At 42.9% G+C, this 13,451-nt stretch overlaps 1 protein-coding gene across 1 annotated transcript; it reads left to right on the forward strand.

Annotated features, from left to right (window-relative positions):
• The first annotated feature begins 7,413 nt into the window (after window positions 1-7,413).
• Window positions 7,414-10,197, forward strand: LOC127774104 (gibberellin receptor GID1). Its single transcript, XM_052300383.1, has 2 exons — window positions 7,414-7,889; window positions 8,536-10,197. The coding sequence occupies exons 1-2, from the start codon at window positions 7,851-7,853 to the stop codon at window positions 9,559-9,561; spliced, it is 1,065 nt and encodes a 354-aa protein (XP_052156343.1). The 5' UTR covers window positions 7,414-7,850; the 3' UTR covers window positions 9,562-10,197.
• The last annotated feature ends 3,254 nt before the right edge of the window (window positions 10,198-13,451 follow it).

Below are 13,451 nucleotides of genomic sequence, written 5' to 3' on the forward strand. Positions count from 1 at the left end.
GTCCCGTTGTTGTGCGGCTTTGCTCGGCTGGGAGTCCGACTGTTGTGCGGCTTTGCTCGGCTGGGAGTCCGACTGCAAACATGACTCTGAGAAGTACATGTATACTGCGTAGTATTTTATTTTTAATTTCGAATTTCAGTTATTTTTAGATTATATTCCTACTTGGACTCTTTTTTTCTTTTTCTCCGACTAATGTGGGAATTTCTAGCCCTCACGGTAAACGTGGTGCCTTCTTTCAAGGCTGTTTTAATAATATAATAGATAGATAAAACATGTAAGTCTACGAAAACGTATTGCGATCCGCGCATCAACAATGGTTAAAAACAGAGTCTTCTCTAAAACATCTAGAGACCATCACAACAGTAGCTATATCATCAAGTTACATTCTTGGTATCATCAACATCAACCGTAACAACTAACCAAAAGTATAACAACAACAAGTAGTAGAAGTAGCAAATTTTGTCCTATTCAGTTTTCAGCAAATATCTCCTAAACTACAAAAGCAAATTGCACAAAACTTGGCATAAATGATGATCTATGAGTTCCTCCAAGTAGTCCAAAAACAGTCCAGTCAGACACCGTTTCACCCCTTAAATTGACATTCTACCAAATGTTGCACAAGCTGAAACTGCAGTCACTCGAGCTGACAAACTCCTACTAAAATCGAGTGCTCTACTCAACCAATCTTCACACAATTTGATCAGATTAAAATGCTCTAAGTGAGGAAAAAACTCACCAAGCTTAGTGCTAATCCTACCACATTTGAAACTCCAACCAATGACTTGATAAAAATCAAGTAAGAGCCACCAAGCTGAATAAGCTGCAACTCTTCTCCACTCTCCTCTCCCTCTCATTTGTTTCGTTGGTTTCTTCTCCTCTTCAATGACTGCTTCTCTCTCTCTCTCTCAATGAAGCCTATGGTTTTTCTTCCCACCAAAAAAGACGAGGCAATCTTCACAATTAAAAATCAATGGCTCACATTTGTCGGACTTCTAGGCTGTAATGGGCTAAAAGCAAAGGTTCAATGTGGAGGGAATTTTAGCCCACCAAACTATACTCCTTTTTTTTGGAATTAAAATAAGAGTCGAAAAACCTGGATATGAAGATGGAATCGTATACTATCGAATACATATATGAAACGGAACGAATAAGTTAAAGAATATTTGTGGAATATAAAACCTCATCAAATTAACCTTTCTGAATTAACGAAGAAATATCATTTGTTATTTCCTAAAAATAATATTTCAATATTTCTTAATTCTATACCGTTATTTTTATCCGTACCACAACTATTTATAAAATTTGATTCTTCGTGTTGTTTCTTAAGAGATTCACATGTGAAAATGATATTTCACTTTAGTCCCTTGATTGAACCCATGACCTTCCCTTCAAGCATAACTCACTTATCAAGCTCTTGTAATCTAGATTGAAGATACTTCCTCGGTTTCATAATGTAAGACTTTCTAGTATTATTTATATTCATATAGATATTAATGAATCTAGCCATATATGTGTATAGATTCATTAATATCTATATAAATGTGGGCAATGCTAGAAAGTCTTACATTGTGAAACGGAGTAATACTATTCATTTTATTTCACATATATGAGACTTATAATGTTTGTTTTGCACTTCACATAATTTTAAATAAAAAGGTCGTAAACTACAACATAGATCCTATCAAACTCTACAACGAGCATGTTTCCACCTAAGGTCTTTTCAATCGTTGGATTGTATACGTGAGTATGTAATCAGAAAGAATAATAATGAATAGAAACGGTCTCGTGAGATGTCATCTACACTTTTAATATAAAAATTTGTCATTATCTGGCTTTACATGATAACGTTATGTATATGTATAAGTGTTTTTCTAAAAATTGATTGCTACCTACGTATATCCGGAAAAAAATTCCGATCATGTTCAATTTTTATCAGATATTGGTATTACCGTACTCATTTCCGTTTCCAAAAAAAGAAAACCATATGTATTCATTTCCATATTTGATAAGTAAAAAATTATTTGTCCAAAACTATTTGTTGCTGAAAATATGTTTGAATATAAAAACTATCCGAACCGATTTTGTCCTAATGGCTTCCATGTCTCCGAACATTTTTTTTTATGTGGCTACGCATTGCGGTAGCACCAAGATCATTCCACTACTACTCTAGGTGCTACCACTGTTATTTATGTAGTGCCACATGATACATTCGGAATGATTATCTTTTTGTTGAGAATTCACGAAATGTCAAGCAATCATGATATTTGCGGCACATTTTTTTTTCTTGTTCGAGTGGACTAATGTATTGTTATTCACTTAATCTTGTACTAGTGTACTAGTAGTACATATCCTCTCCGTTTCTATAAATCGTTTGACTTTTTTTATTTAAACTACTTTATGTTTGATCAAGTTTATAGGAAAATATAGTAATATTTTCAATACAAAACAAACATATTATCAAACTATATTCAATGTTTAATTTAATGAAATTAATTTAGCGTTGTAAATGTTGCTAGTTTTTTCTATAAGCCTGATTAAACCTACAGAATTTTAACTAAGAAAAGAATCAAAAGACTTGTAATATGCAAAAGACTTGTAATATGGAACAGAGAGAGTATTATTTTTGCTAGGCGTGATGATATAACCATATTTGCGCGTAGACTAAGTATAGCCTCTGGTCGACATGAGAAAGTGATGCACTACATGTTGTCACGAGAATCCTTCTACGGAACGCATATCAAAAGAGTATGTAAAATTCGTCTCCCAAACGGGTCCTGGCGCAGGTACGACGAGCACCTAAGCTCTGGCCTAACAAAAATTCGCGATCGATGACGCTAGCATCCCAATGGGATTCTTGCTTAATTGCTCTCAGCACTCATTGATCAACAAAAGATCCCCTTTTTTTTAATAACACATCCAATCAATCCTTACAAACGATAGACCACCCATAAGAGAACAATTTACAAATTTACCGCACTAGGAAATTCTAAACTTGATACCGTCTGTCTCATCATTATTATTCTTTTCGATTATATACTCACGTATACAAACCACGAACCCACGAGACCATCTTTCTTACACATACTCTTTTAATACTCTTTTAATAGATGATACCATTTACTTTTATACACATATTTAATCATTGTTTTATTTAAAAAATATGTAAATATATAAAATATAAATTATACTTAAAGTATTTTTTATGTAATAAAATAACACATAACAAAATAAATAATGATTACACAAAATTTTTGATAAGTCATACGGTCAAACTTATATGTAAAAAATCAATTGTATCATCTAATATTGAAAAACGGAAGTGATATAGAAGTAGTAAATATGATACGGAGGCCAAGAGTAGATCCATACTCAATCATGTCACCCAGTTAAAATGATCAGTCTGCATCTACATGCATAGATCTCTAGCCAGATGCTTTTACACCACTAACAATTTAATTAAACTGTTAGCGTAGAACCATAGACCCCAGATGGAATCAAGATTTTTCCATTTCCGACACCAATGGCGATTGCCATTTAGGCTTTGTTCCGACCAATTGCGGCAGTTGGAGATTCCGCGGTCACTCCCTCGCACTCCAAAGTGGCCTCTAAAGTGGATTACATGTCTAATTCTATTGAGAGTGTCACTAACCAAATTGATGGTTGTCTTTAGTGGTAATCTAGTCCAAACCGGCCGGCCCCCACGCGTTAACGGCAGGTAAGAAAACGGGCTCGATCGATTTGACACCTTAGTGCGTAGATGCATGCATCCGAGACCCACACAAAATTGATATGAACCCCAACTTGCTAATTACTTGAAGGCTAAAGGAAACTCTTGCTAATTTTATCAAACTGAACATTTTTCCTATATTTTATTCATTAAGAAACAACTTACTGATCGAACAACAATATGCATGACAGCATGATGTTTTTCTCCTCAAAAGTTGATTTTTTTTTTCTTTTGTTACTGGCATGTTACAATCTGGAATTAATTGTACTTGATCATAGCATTGCGAGTAGCACTTTTTTTCCTGGTCCATTTATAGGTGGCACTGCCAGCAATATGTGGCTCAAAATTATCACTTCATGAGATATTTTGACTATCATCGGATGCTTAATACCCACTAGTTCATAAACTTCTTCTATCAATAGTCTCCTGTAGGCCCGGGTTAGGGCCAGCGTGTGGGCTTCAAACTTTAGCCCACCTTATATTAACTTGGGATGGGCTTGGACTTCAAACCTATTAAGCTAAAAAAAATAATTAGCCTTTTATTGTTGCTTCCTTAATTTGGGCACCAAAGAGTGATGTTTTTTTGACTTCTAAAAGGTCAAACAAAACAAAATTTTGACCACGATGTTATTGTCATGTACTAGTACATAAGAAGTTATAAACTTAAAACACGAAAAGTTTATCTGTGCAACATTACGTAAAAAAAAAAACTGCTCAATATTCAATGTTTTGATATATCAAATTTTGTTTGGTTTTACCACACAGGTTACTTTTCCAATCATAAGTATTTACAGTGCTTAGGATAAGATTATGTCAAACTTTTGAAATTTTGATCATTAATAATTTCTCAAATGCTTAGTTAAAAAAATGCATATGCATTTTTGTCTTGAAAGGTATACAATCTTGGAGGAGTTTACTTTGTTATCAAAATTAATCCTACCAAGTTTTGGCAAGGTAATTAGTAATCTAAACATGGTCAAAATTTATCTCCACTACCAAAGTTTGTTAATCTAGAATGTTTAGCAAAGGTAACAAACTAAACACAACTTACACTTCTCAACTAACCAAACATTGGTGATGCCAAAATTTGACACAACCAAAATTTAATAAGATTGATTTAGGCATCAAAGTGAATAGCTCCTTAATATCATAAACTTATTAGATCCTGTAAACTTATTAATATAAAATTAATATTCAAAGTTTTAAAAGTTTGTCCGAATATTATCTAAAACATAAAATATTTATGACGAGGTACATTACCACTATTTTATTTACCTATGAACAGTAACTACCAAAGAACTGCACACAGTGATACTCCCAATGAAGTCAAAAAAGACTCATGATAGAAAATTCCAGCAGCATATTTTCCATCTAAAAAACAGCTGTTGTGTTCCCAATCCAAACAACGTATACAACTATACATACAGTTGTAGCAAAAAAATAAAATAAAATAGTGCGAGTTGATTCAGCTTCAAGACTCATCCGGGCATGCATGTGCCTGTAGCACAATAATTGCAGTAGTTTTGTTTCATTTCGAGTACTCACCAATCCATCAGTGTGATTTCAAATAGAAAAATACCAGTGCGTACAAATTTGTATACCTTCCAGGAGTTGTATCCAAGACAAGTAGACAAGATACTTCTTTTCTCATCATCTTGATGCTATTCTACCAAGCTAACTAGCCAATCATTTCTCAGATAAGAAGTTATGAAATCAGATCAGAAGCAGCAGAGGTTAGAACCGGTTAGGCCGTTGTGAGGGCGCCGGCCGGACAGGAGGTTGCCGCTGCCGGCCGGCAATCAGAGCGAGAATATTGGATTAGGCCGGCTGCAGCCATGTGAAGTGAGCAGAGCCGGATTAATTAGTAGTAGATTAGTTAGTTTAAGCGAAAATTCTAAGCTCTGTTGCTTAGGGATGAGCTGAAATTTAGTGCGATATGATGATGATGATGATGATGATGATGTGCTTCGATAGATGCTTAGATGGAAAAGAAAAACACACAGTGGCCCAGGTCATGTGATTACATTTATCCCCCATACTATTATATATAGGCTTTTTCTCTGAGCAAATGCTGGTGATTAGATCCTTAATTTGTACTTTGGGGAAATGTCAAAGCGAGACTTTTTGATGAGCTGAGCGCGAGCTAGCGTAATTTCCACACGTTTTATGTTCACTTTGGACAGGAGGAGCAAATGGAGAGATGAGTCACTGAAAAGCCTAACTGGTTGCATCAAGGACAAGTCAGGTTCATAGATTCAGGACAAGCCTAATGTGTGCCAGTTAAGATGAGATGTTTTCTCGGTGCTGGCCCATGTTTAGAATACCACCACTGGGACTAGGAAAATCTTGGTTTGCTATAGCTGCAAACCTACGGTCAATTCAACTACTAACTCGTACTACTAGTTTTTAGTCTCTTTCAGAGTTGGCAAAGTTTTGTTTAGGACTGCATCCTCAGCATTTGGTTAATCATTTAATCTTAGTAAAGAGTATTTTGAAATTTCTAGTAGTAGGTTGAGTAGGAGTACTTGAGTATGTCCTAATCGTCATTAGGCGACTAACTGAAGCTGAAAGTGGGTATGTGTCTCCCCAAGTCACGGTAATAAGGTAATTAAACCACCATGTAGGAATTTCATTCAGATAATGGCTTCTTACCACAACAGAAAGCAGAGCGTGTTGAGAGGGATGCCCGGCCAAACAGGGGTTTTTATCTGGCGCAACATGCCACTGAACCAGCCACTAAATTGATTTAAGCCACATATAAAAAGTTTTAGTAATAAATTTCTTTGAACGTTATATTGTAATCGCCACTTAAATTGATACATATGGGCTGTATTTAGATCTAAAGTTTGGATCCAAACTTTAGTTCTTTTCCATCACATCAACCTGTCATACACACATAACTTTTCAGTCACATCATCTCTAATTTCAATTAAAATTTAAACTTTGCGCTGAACTATTGATTCGAGAATTGTTCCCTGGATATTTATTTCACGGTCTATGCGTAGCTCATCACATTCTCGGCAGCCAAATGATGAACCCAAAACGGATAGAGATTACCCCTCCCGATCCATGCTCATCATCACCCGTACCATATGCCCACCTCCTGACAGAGGCGCCAATCAACTTGACAACACTTATCTGTTCCCCTTACCTCACCTGTTTAATTAGTGAGCATGATGCAGATCAGCAGACACATGGAGTACACACACATCCATTAGCAGCAAACAGTTAATCATCATCAGTCAGCTGCTGCGCTCGTCCAATGCCGTGCCCCAGCGTCGTCCACGTACATCTATACTCTTATCATTTGGTGTACCTAATAAGAGTAGGAGGAGAAGGAGGAGGAGAAGAAAGGACTCGCGAGAAGAAAACAAAAGAAAAGGCGAGGAAAAGAGAGAAAGGAACTCTCACAAATGGGGCAGGGGGCGCGCGGTGCAGATCCATCCAAGCGAGAGTACGTATAAAAACAAACAAAAAAACACAGGAGAGAGAGAGAAAGGAGGAGTAGTAGTAGAGGGGAGAGAGAGAGAGAGGGAGAAAAATATTGGAGGGGAAGTGGGGGAGAAGGGAGGGGTGGGGGCCCACCTCCACAAGTTTTACTTTTTCAGCCGCCCGGTTTTGTCGTCTCCTCCGTCCTCTCCTCCTCTTCCTCCTCGCTATTACCCCCCACCTCTTCCCCCTTCTTCCCCCCCCCCCCCCCCTCTCCCTGTTCGTTGCCTTCTCCGTGCCGAACACCACAGCGCGCGCGCGCGGGGGCGGGCTCGGCTCTCTCGCGAGCTCTGCTCTCTGTCCCTCTCTCTCTCTCGCCGCCTCCTGCCTCGCACACTCGAGATTGGTGGGGTGGATTTGGGGGAGGAGGAGGTGGGGTGGGGTGGGGTGGTTGCTGAGGAGGAGGTGGTGGTGAGAGATCGGGCGGCGGGTTGCCGCCGGAGGAGGTAGGGGGATCCTCGGGGGAGGGCGGTTCTTGGGTCGGGGGACCCCCCCATGGCGTGAGGAGAGGGTGCCCTCCGGGAGATCTTGCGGGGCGGGTGTGTGGTGTTGCTAGCTGAGGCTGTTGGGTGGGTACCCCCGAGCGGCCGGGGAATCTCCTCCCTTCTCGAGCGACCGCCCGCGTCGCTCCGCCATGGCCGGCAGCGACGAGGTCAACCGCAACGAGTGCAAGGTGCGTGTGCTCTTCCTTCTTGAACCCCTTCCGCTCTCTCTCCCGCGGTGGCGTGTGTGTCCGTGTCTGTCGCCTCCGGATTAGGCCGCGGCCGAGGCGGTCGCGGTTGGGGTTCTTGATTTGCGCCGCCGCGCGCGCCCCGCTCGCTTTATGGTTTGCGGGGGGAAGGATCGATTGGGGCCGGCCTGGCCTGCGATTTGGCGGTCAATCGCTGCCTTTTCTTTCCCCTTTGGGCTCAGCCCCAATTTTATCCCCCCTCGTGCTTGCCTAGGCCGTTTTAGGGCGGGTGGTGAACTGTGGTGGTGGTAATACTGCCTGCCTGCTGCCGGCCGCAGCGGCAGCTACCCAACAAAGCCGGAAGAAACCCCCATTCACAATCACCGCGGCCGCCCGTGTTGGTTGGGAGCGTTCGCGCGCGCCAAAGCTTGCATCTTTGTGGCAAGCGCCTCTCGCATTGGGTTTTTTTTTTTTTTTGGGGGGGGGGGGGGGGGGGGTTGTTTCTTTTTTGTCCGAGCAGGAAACAGCAAAGAAAAACATACGCATATGCACACCGATTGATTGATTGCTCTGGTTTCGCTTCCGCGATTGCGAGATAGTAGTAGTAGTAGAGGGTCGCTCACTGTGGTTGTGGTTGGTTGTGGTGCAGACGGTGGTGCCGCTCCACACATGGGTGCTCATCTCCAACTTCAAGCTGTCGTACAACATTCTGCGGCGGGCGGACGGGACGTTCGAGCGGGACCTCGGGGAGTACCTGGACAGGAGGGTGCCGGCGAACGCGCGGCCGCTGGAGGGGGTGTCGTCGTTCGACCACATCATCGACCAGTCGGTGGGGCTGGAGGTGCGCATCTACCGGGCGGCGGCGGAGGGTGACGCGGAGGAGGGGGCGGCGGCGGTGACGCGGCCCATCCTGGAGTTCCTGACGGACGCGCCAGCGGCGGAGCCGTTCCCGGTGATCATATTCTTCCACGGCGGCAGCTTCGTGCACTCGTCGGCCAGCTCGACCATCTACGACAGCCTGTGCCGCCGGTTCGTGAAGCTGAGCAAGGGCGTCGTGGTGTCCGTCAACTACCGGCGCGCGCCGGAGCACCGCTACCCGTGCGCGTACGACGACGGGTGGACCGCGCTCAAGTGGGTCATGTCGCAGCCGTTCATGCGCAGCGGCGGCGACGCGCAGGCCCGCGTGTTCCTCTCCGGCGACAGCTCCGGCGGCAACATCGCCCACCACGTCGCCGTCCGCGCCGCCGACGAGGGCGTCAAGGTCTGCGGCAACATCCTGCTCAACGCCATGTTCGGCGGCACCGAGCGCACGGAGTCGGAGCGGCGGCTCGACGGCAAGTACTTCGTGACGCTCCAGGACAGGGACTGGTACTGGAAGGCGTACCTGCCGGAGGACGCCGACCGGGACCATCCGGCGTGCAACCCGTTCGGCCCGAACGGCCGGCGGCTCGGGGGCCTCCCCTTCGCCAAGAGCCTCATCATCGTGTCGGGCCTGGACCTCACCTGCGACCGGCAGCTCGCCTACGCCGACGCCCTCCGGGAGGACGGCCACCACGTCAAGGTTGTCCAATGCGAGAACGCCACGGTGGGGTTCTACCTGTTGCCCAACACCGTCCACTACCACGAGGTCATGGAGGAGATCTCCGACTTCCTCAACGCTAACCTCTACTACTAGTACATATACAGCCCCTCTCCCTCTCCCTCTCCCTCTCCCTCTCCCCCCTCGCTGATCGTCGTCTCCAACACAAATACTCCTTATAGGGAAGATGGTAATTCAGCTTGACTTTGTTATAGTACCTACTACTACTACTACTACTACTACCTCCTATACTACTGCTGCTGCTTGGGATCGCAATGCCGTCGTCTGCTCGTGTGTGGCGAAGGAGAAGCTAGCTCCATGCTGTCTGATCAGCTCTAATCAAATGGTGACTCGGTTGCGTCGAGGAAGAAGAAGAAAGTCGTCCGTCGTCGTCGTCCTTGTTCCACTAATCATCGTTCATCCTTTTCTTTTTTTGTGGTTTGGATCGTTCTTTGATCCATGTTTTCCATGTTTTGCCTGGGGTCAGTGTAGTCAAGACAAGTTGAGGGTAGTTCCATGTCTGTCATGCATGCCTCCATTAGTACTACTACTGTTGTGACTTTGGTTGATGGAGAGAAGAAGCATGTTTTTTTTTCTTTTAATCTCGCATTCCATCCATCTTCTCCATGTACTCCAAAGAGAGGAAAGTTGCTATCTAACGTTATGTGTACAGTGATCGATCAACAAGGAGATTTGAGGAGGCATGCCCCTTTTGTTGCTGTTGATGTTCTAGTTTTATCTTCGTTCTTGTTAACAGGATTGGATGGTGCTCTCTTGCTCACTCTCAATCCATGCTTGCTGACTCTCTTGCTCACTCGTACTAGTCCTTTCAGGGTATAAAGCATTTGCACGCTGGGTCGTCGTCGTCGTCTCCCTTCTGATCTTTTTACTGTATCTCCGTTTTGAAAAGTTTAACGCCGTTGACTTTTTAGCATATGTTTGACTGTTTGTCTTATTCAAAAAATTTAAGTAATTATTAATTCTTTTTCTATCATTTGATTTATTGTTAAATATATTTTTATGTAGACATAATTTTACATATTTTATAAAAGTTTTTGAATAAGACGAATGATCAAATATGTGCTTAAAAAATTAACGATGTTAAATATTTCGAAAGGGAGGGAGGGAGTATATTGTGGTTGTAATGCGTGAACTATGAATGCCCTCTGCTTCACTCCACATGGGTGTCGGTGAGTGTAAACAAGAAGAGGAGAGGAGAGGATGGGGCTCATGCATATGTGAGATTTGTAGTAGCGCTTTGAGGTGATAACTGTTTGTCCTTTCTCTCCCCAATGCCATGTGTCATTCTTTCTGTATGCGAAAATTGGATGGACAGCCAATTCTGTGACGGGCGTACTTGGATCCTGCCAGTATTACGGCGGTGTCTGTCGGTGGTAAAAAAAAGGCGCTAGGAAAAAGCGCTACGCAAAGGAAGGGGTGACAGCAAGCCCACACCACTACCCCGTGGAAGTGACGTCGTCTCGTCTGTGTTATTTTCGTCCCTGGTACGGCCATGTGTTGGCTGCCAGCCTCTGATAACCGTGCCAAACGTTAGTCGTGTCACAGTCGTGTTATTAGCTGCAACCATGATAAGCTTCACATCATTTAACGTACTTATTGTCCGGTAAAACGTGTGCTAGTAGTGCACGTAGCACCATGTTTAGGAAGGGAATGCAATGGAGTTTGTGGGGGTTTTGCCTCTTCTCTTCGATCCTGGTTGTCCTGAGCGCATCGGACGCTGGCTGCCTCGCGGTCGCGGGCTGGTATGGATGTGACATTATTCCGCTCCGTGCATGCATGTCACCGTTGCGCCGGGCCACGCTTTGGCTAGTCGTACCACTAGCATGTACTCCATCATCCTTATGATTCAAGTTATAAGTTGTTTTTTTTGGTCTCGCAACAAGACGTCGCACCAGAGCTAGCGCCGGCGAGATCCGTTGAATCACAGCGTGGCACGAGCGGCTAGCTACATGGTCACCGTCGTAGTTCCACCACTAGCCCGTTGTTTGATTGATGCCTTGATGGGTGGCTCCTCCGCTCCCCGCGCGCTTAGCTTAGCCATCACAACGGTCGAGCGCACCTCTCTCCACAGCCGGGGTAGTAGGTTAGTTCATGTGAACGTCCAAAAAAGAACAACTCGGATTGTGTAGGGGCTCAACGGTGAGATACTCCTACTTTGTGTCCAAAAACAGCTCGGATCGTGAATTCATGTACGTTACATCAAACCGGAGCTTACTGTTTTTAGTTTCTCTCCCATCTCCATTTTCATTTAGATTGTGCTCAAAGCAGGTACTTACTACTAGAGAGTAGAGACCAACCAATATTTACTTGAAGCCATCCAAGAAGAGTACGTATGAATATGGTCCTGTTCTTCTAATAAGAGTTAGATGGAAGATCAAGATTTTCGTGGCACGTTTTTTAAACTTCTAAATGGTACGTTTTACGTGAAAACTTTCTAAAATATCATATTAATCTATTTTTTAAGTTTGTAATGATTAAAGCTTAATTAATTATATGTTAATACAATCTCGTTTTACGTAAAAAAGTTTCATCTTTGTCTTAAGAAGGAAAGAACACCGCCTATGTTGATCGTCGCACGGTTGTAAAGCGGGGAAGAAAGCTACTAGCATGGCAGGTATCATCAAAAGGCCGAGACTTTCTCGTGCACTTAAAGTCACGGAGTAGTGCAGCTAGCGGCCGTTGAAAATATTGACGCTTTGGAAAGGTGGCAGAAGTCTCCCGATAAAAGACAAACGACGCCTGCCTGCAGCTACCCTCGCTTTCGACTATTATTACGTGCACTGTCCCGGCTGCGCTCGAGCTGAGGCTGAGCTGAGCTAGCGTGGTGGCATCACGCGGACCAGACAGATGCCATATGCCACTCCATTTAATTATGCGTGTAAACCCTAGTAGTAACATTTCTATTTCTATGGCGTTTGTTTCTTGGTGTTTCTCCTCCTCTCGCCGACTAGCCGAGCCTATTTGGAGCGTCTGTCAACTACATTGACAGTTTCTTTTAAAATCTTCAGCCGCTAAAAACTCTTCTATACAATTCAGATTTTAGGCTTTTAAAATTTAATTTAGAATATAACAACTTTTCTATATGTTCCCTTATCTAAAAATCACAATCATTTTTATTTAACTTCTTCGTCTATTTATCTTAGCTAATTACAGTAATTTTCTATTTAAGCTTACAATAATTTTAACTTAACAATTTTGTCGAAGTTTTTATATTTCCGGACAAAAATACGAGGAAACTGGAACTCTTGTTTTCTCTCTCTACATTTTTAGCCTTGTTTAGATTCCAAAAACTTTTGACAAAAAAGTCACATCAAATATTTAGACACATGTATGGAGCATTAAATATGGACGGAAAAAAAATTGCACAGTTTGCATGTAAATTGTGAGACGAATCTTTTGAGCCTAATTACGCCATGATTTGACAATGTGATGCTACAGTAAACATTTACTAATGACGGATTAATTATATTTAATAAATTTGTCTCGCAGTTTATAGGCGGAATCTGTAATTCGTTTTATTATTATTCTACATATAATACTTTGAATGTGTGTCCGTATATTTTAAATTTTTTAAAAAAACTAAACACATCCTTTATGGCATATTTTGTTGCGCTCCCTTCGCTGCCGGTCGGTGTCACTCGACGAGTAATTTTCCGTTTCTTGTAGGGACAGCGCGCCGGAGATTAAAGTTGGACCCCGCGAAACCTCGCAAAACTTGGTGTTTCGCTATAAGGAAAGCAATCTTGCCACGCAGGCGACGGCATGCCCCCCCCCCCCCCCCCCCCCCTGCCTGCCGTACATGCCAGAGAAAATATCGCCCCCAATCCCCCATACCATGCATGATAAGTTTATCAGTTTATGTACTGGTTTATTTAATGATATAATTTGTACACCTCGTTACTGATATTTTATGCTATTTTATGTACCTGCTGAATTAGGGCAAGGTGTGGCAAGCTGTCAACAAG

The sequence above is a fragment of the Oryza glaberrima genome, chromosome 5 (assembly GCF_000147395.1).
Source record: "Oryza glaberrima chromosome 5, OglaRS2, whole genome shotgun sequence".
Taxonomy (NCBI): domain Eukaryota; kingdom Viridiplantae; phylum Streptophyta; class Magnoliopsida; order Poales; family Poaceae; genus Oryza; species Oryza glaberrima.

Bases quoted from the DNA above. Each gene is read 5' to 3' on its own strand.
- LOC127774104 (XM_052300383.1), top strand. From the start codon at position 7,851: ATGGCCGGCAGCGACGAGGTCAACCGCAACGAGTGCAAG. The intron at 7,890-8,535 runs GTGCGTGTGCTC...GTTGTGGTGCAG, and splicing joins TCAACCGCAACGAGTGCAAG to ACGGTGGTGCCGCTCCACAC.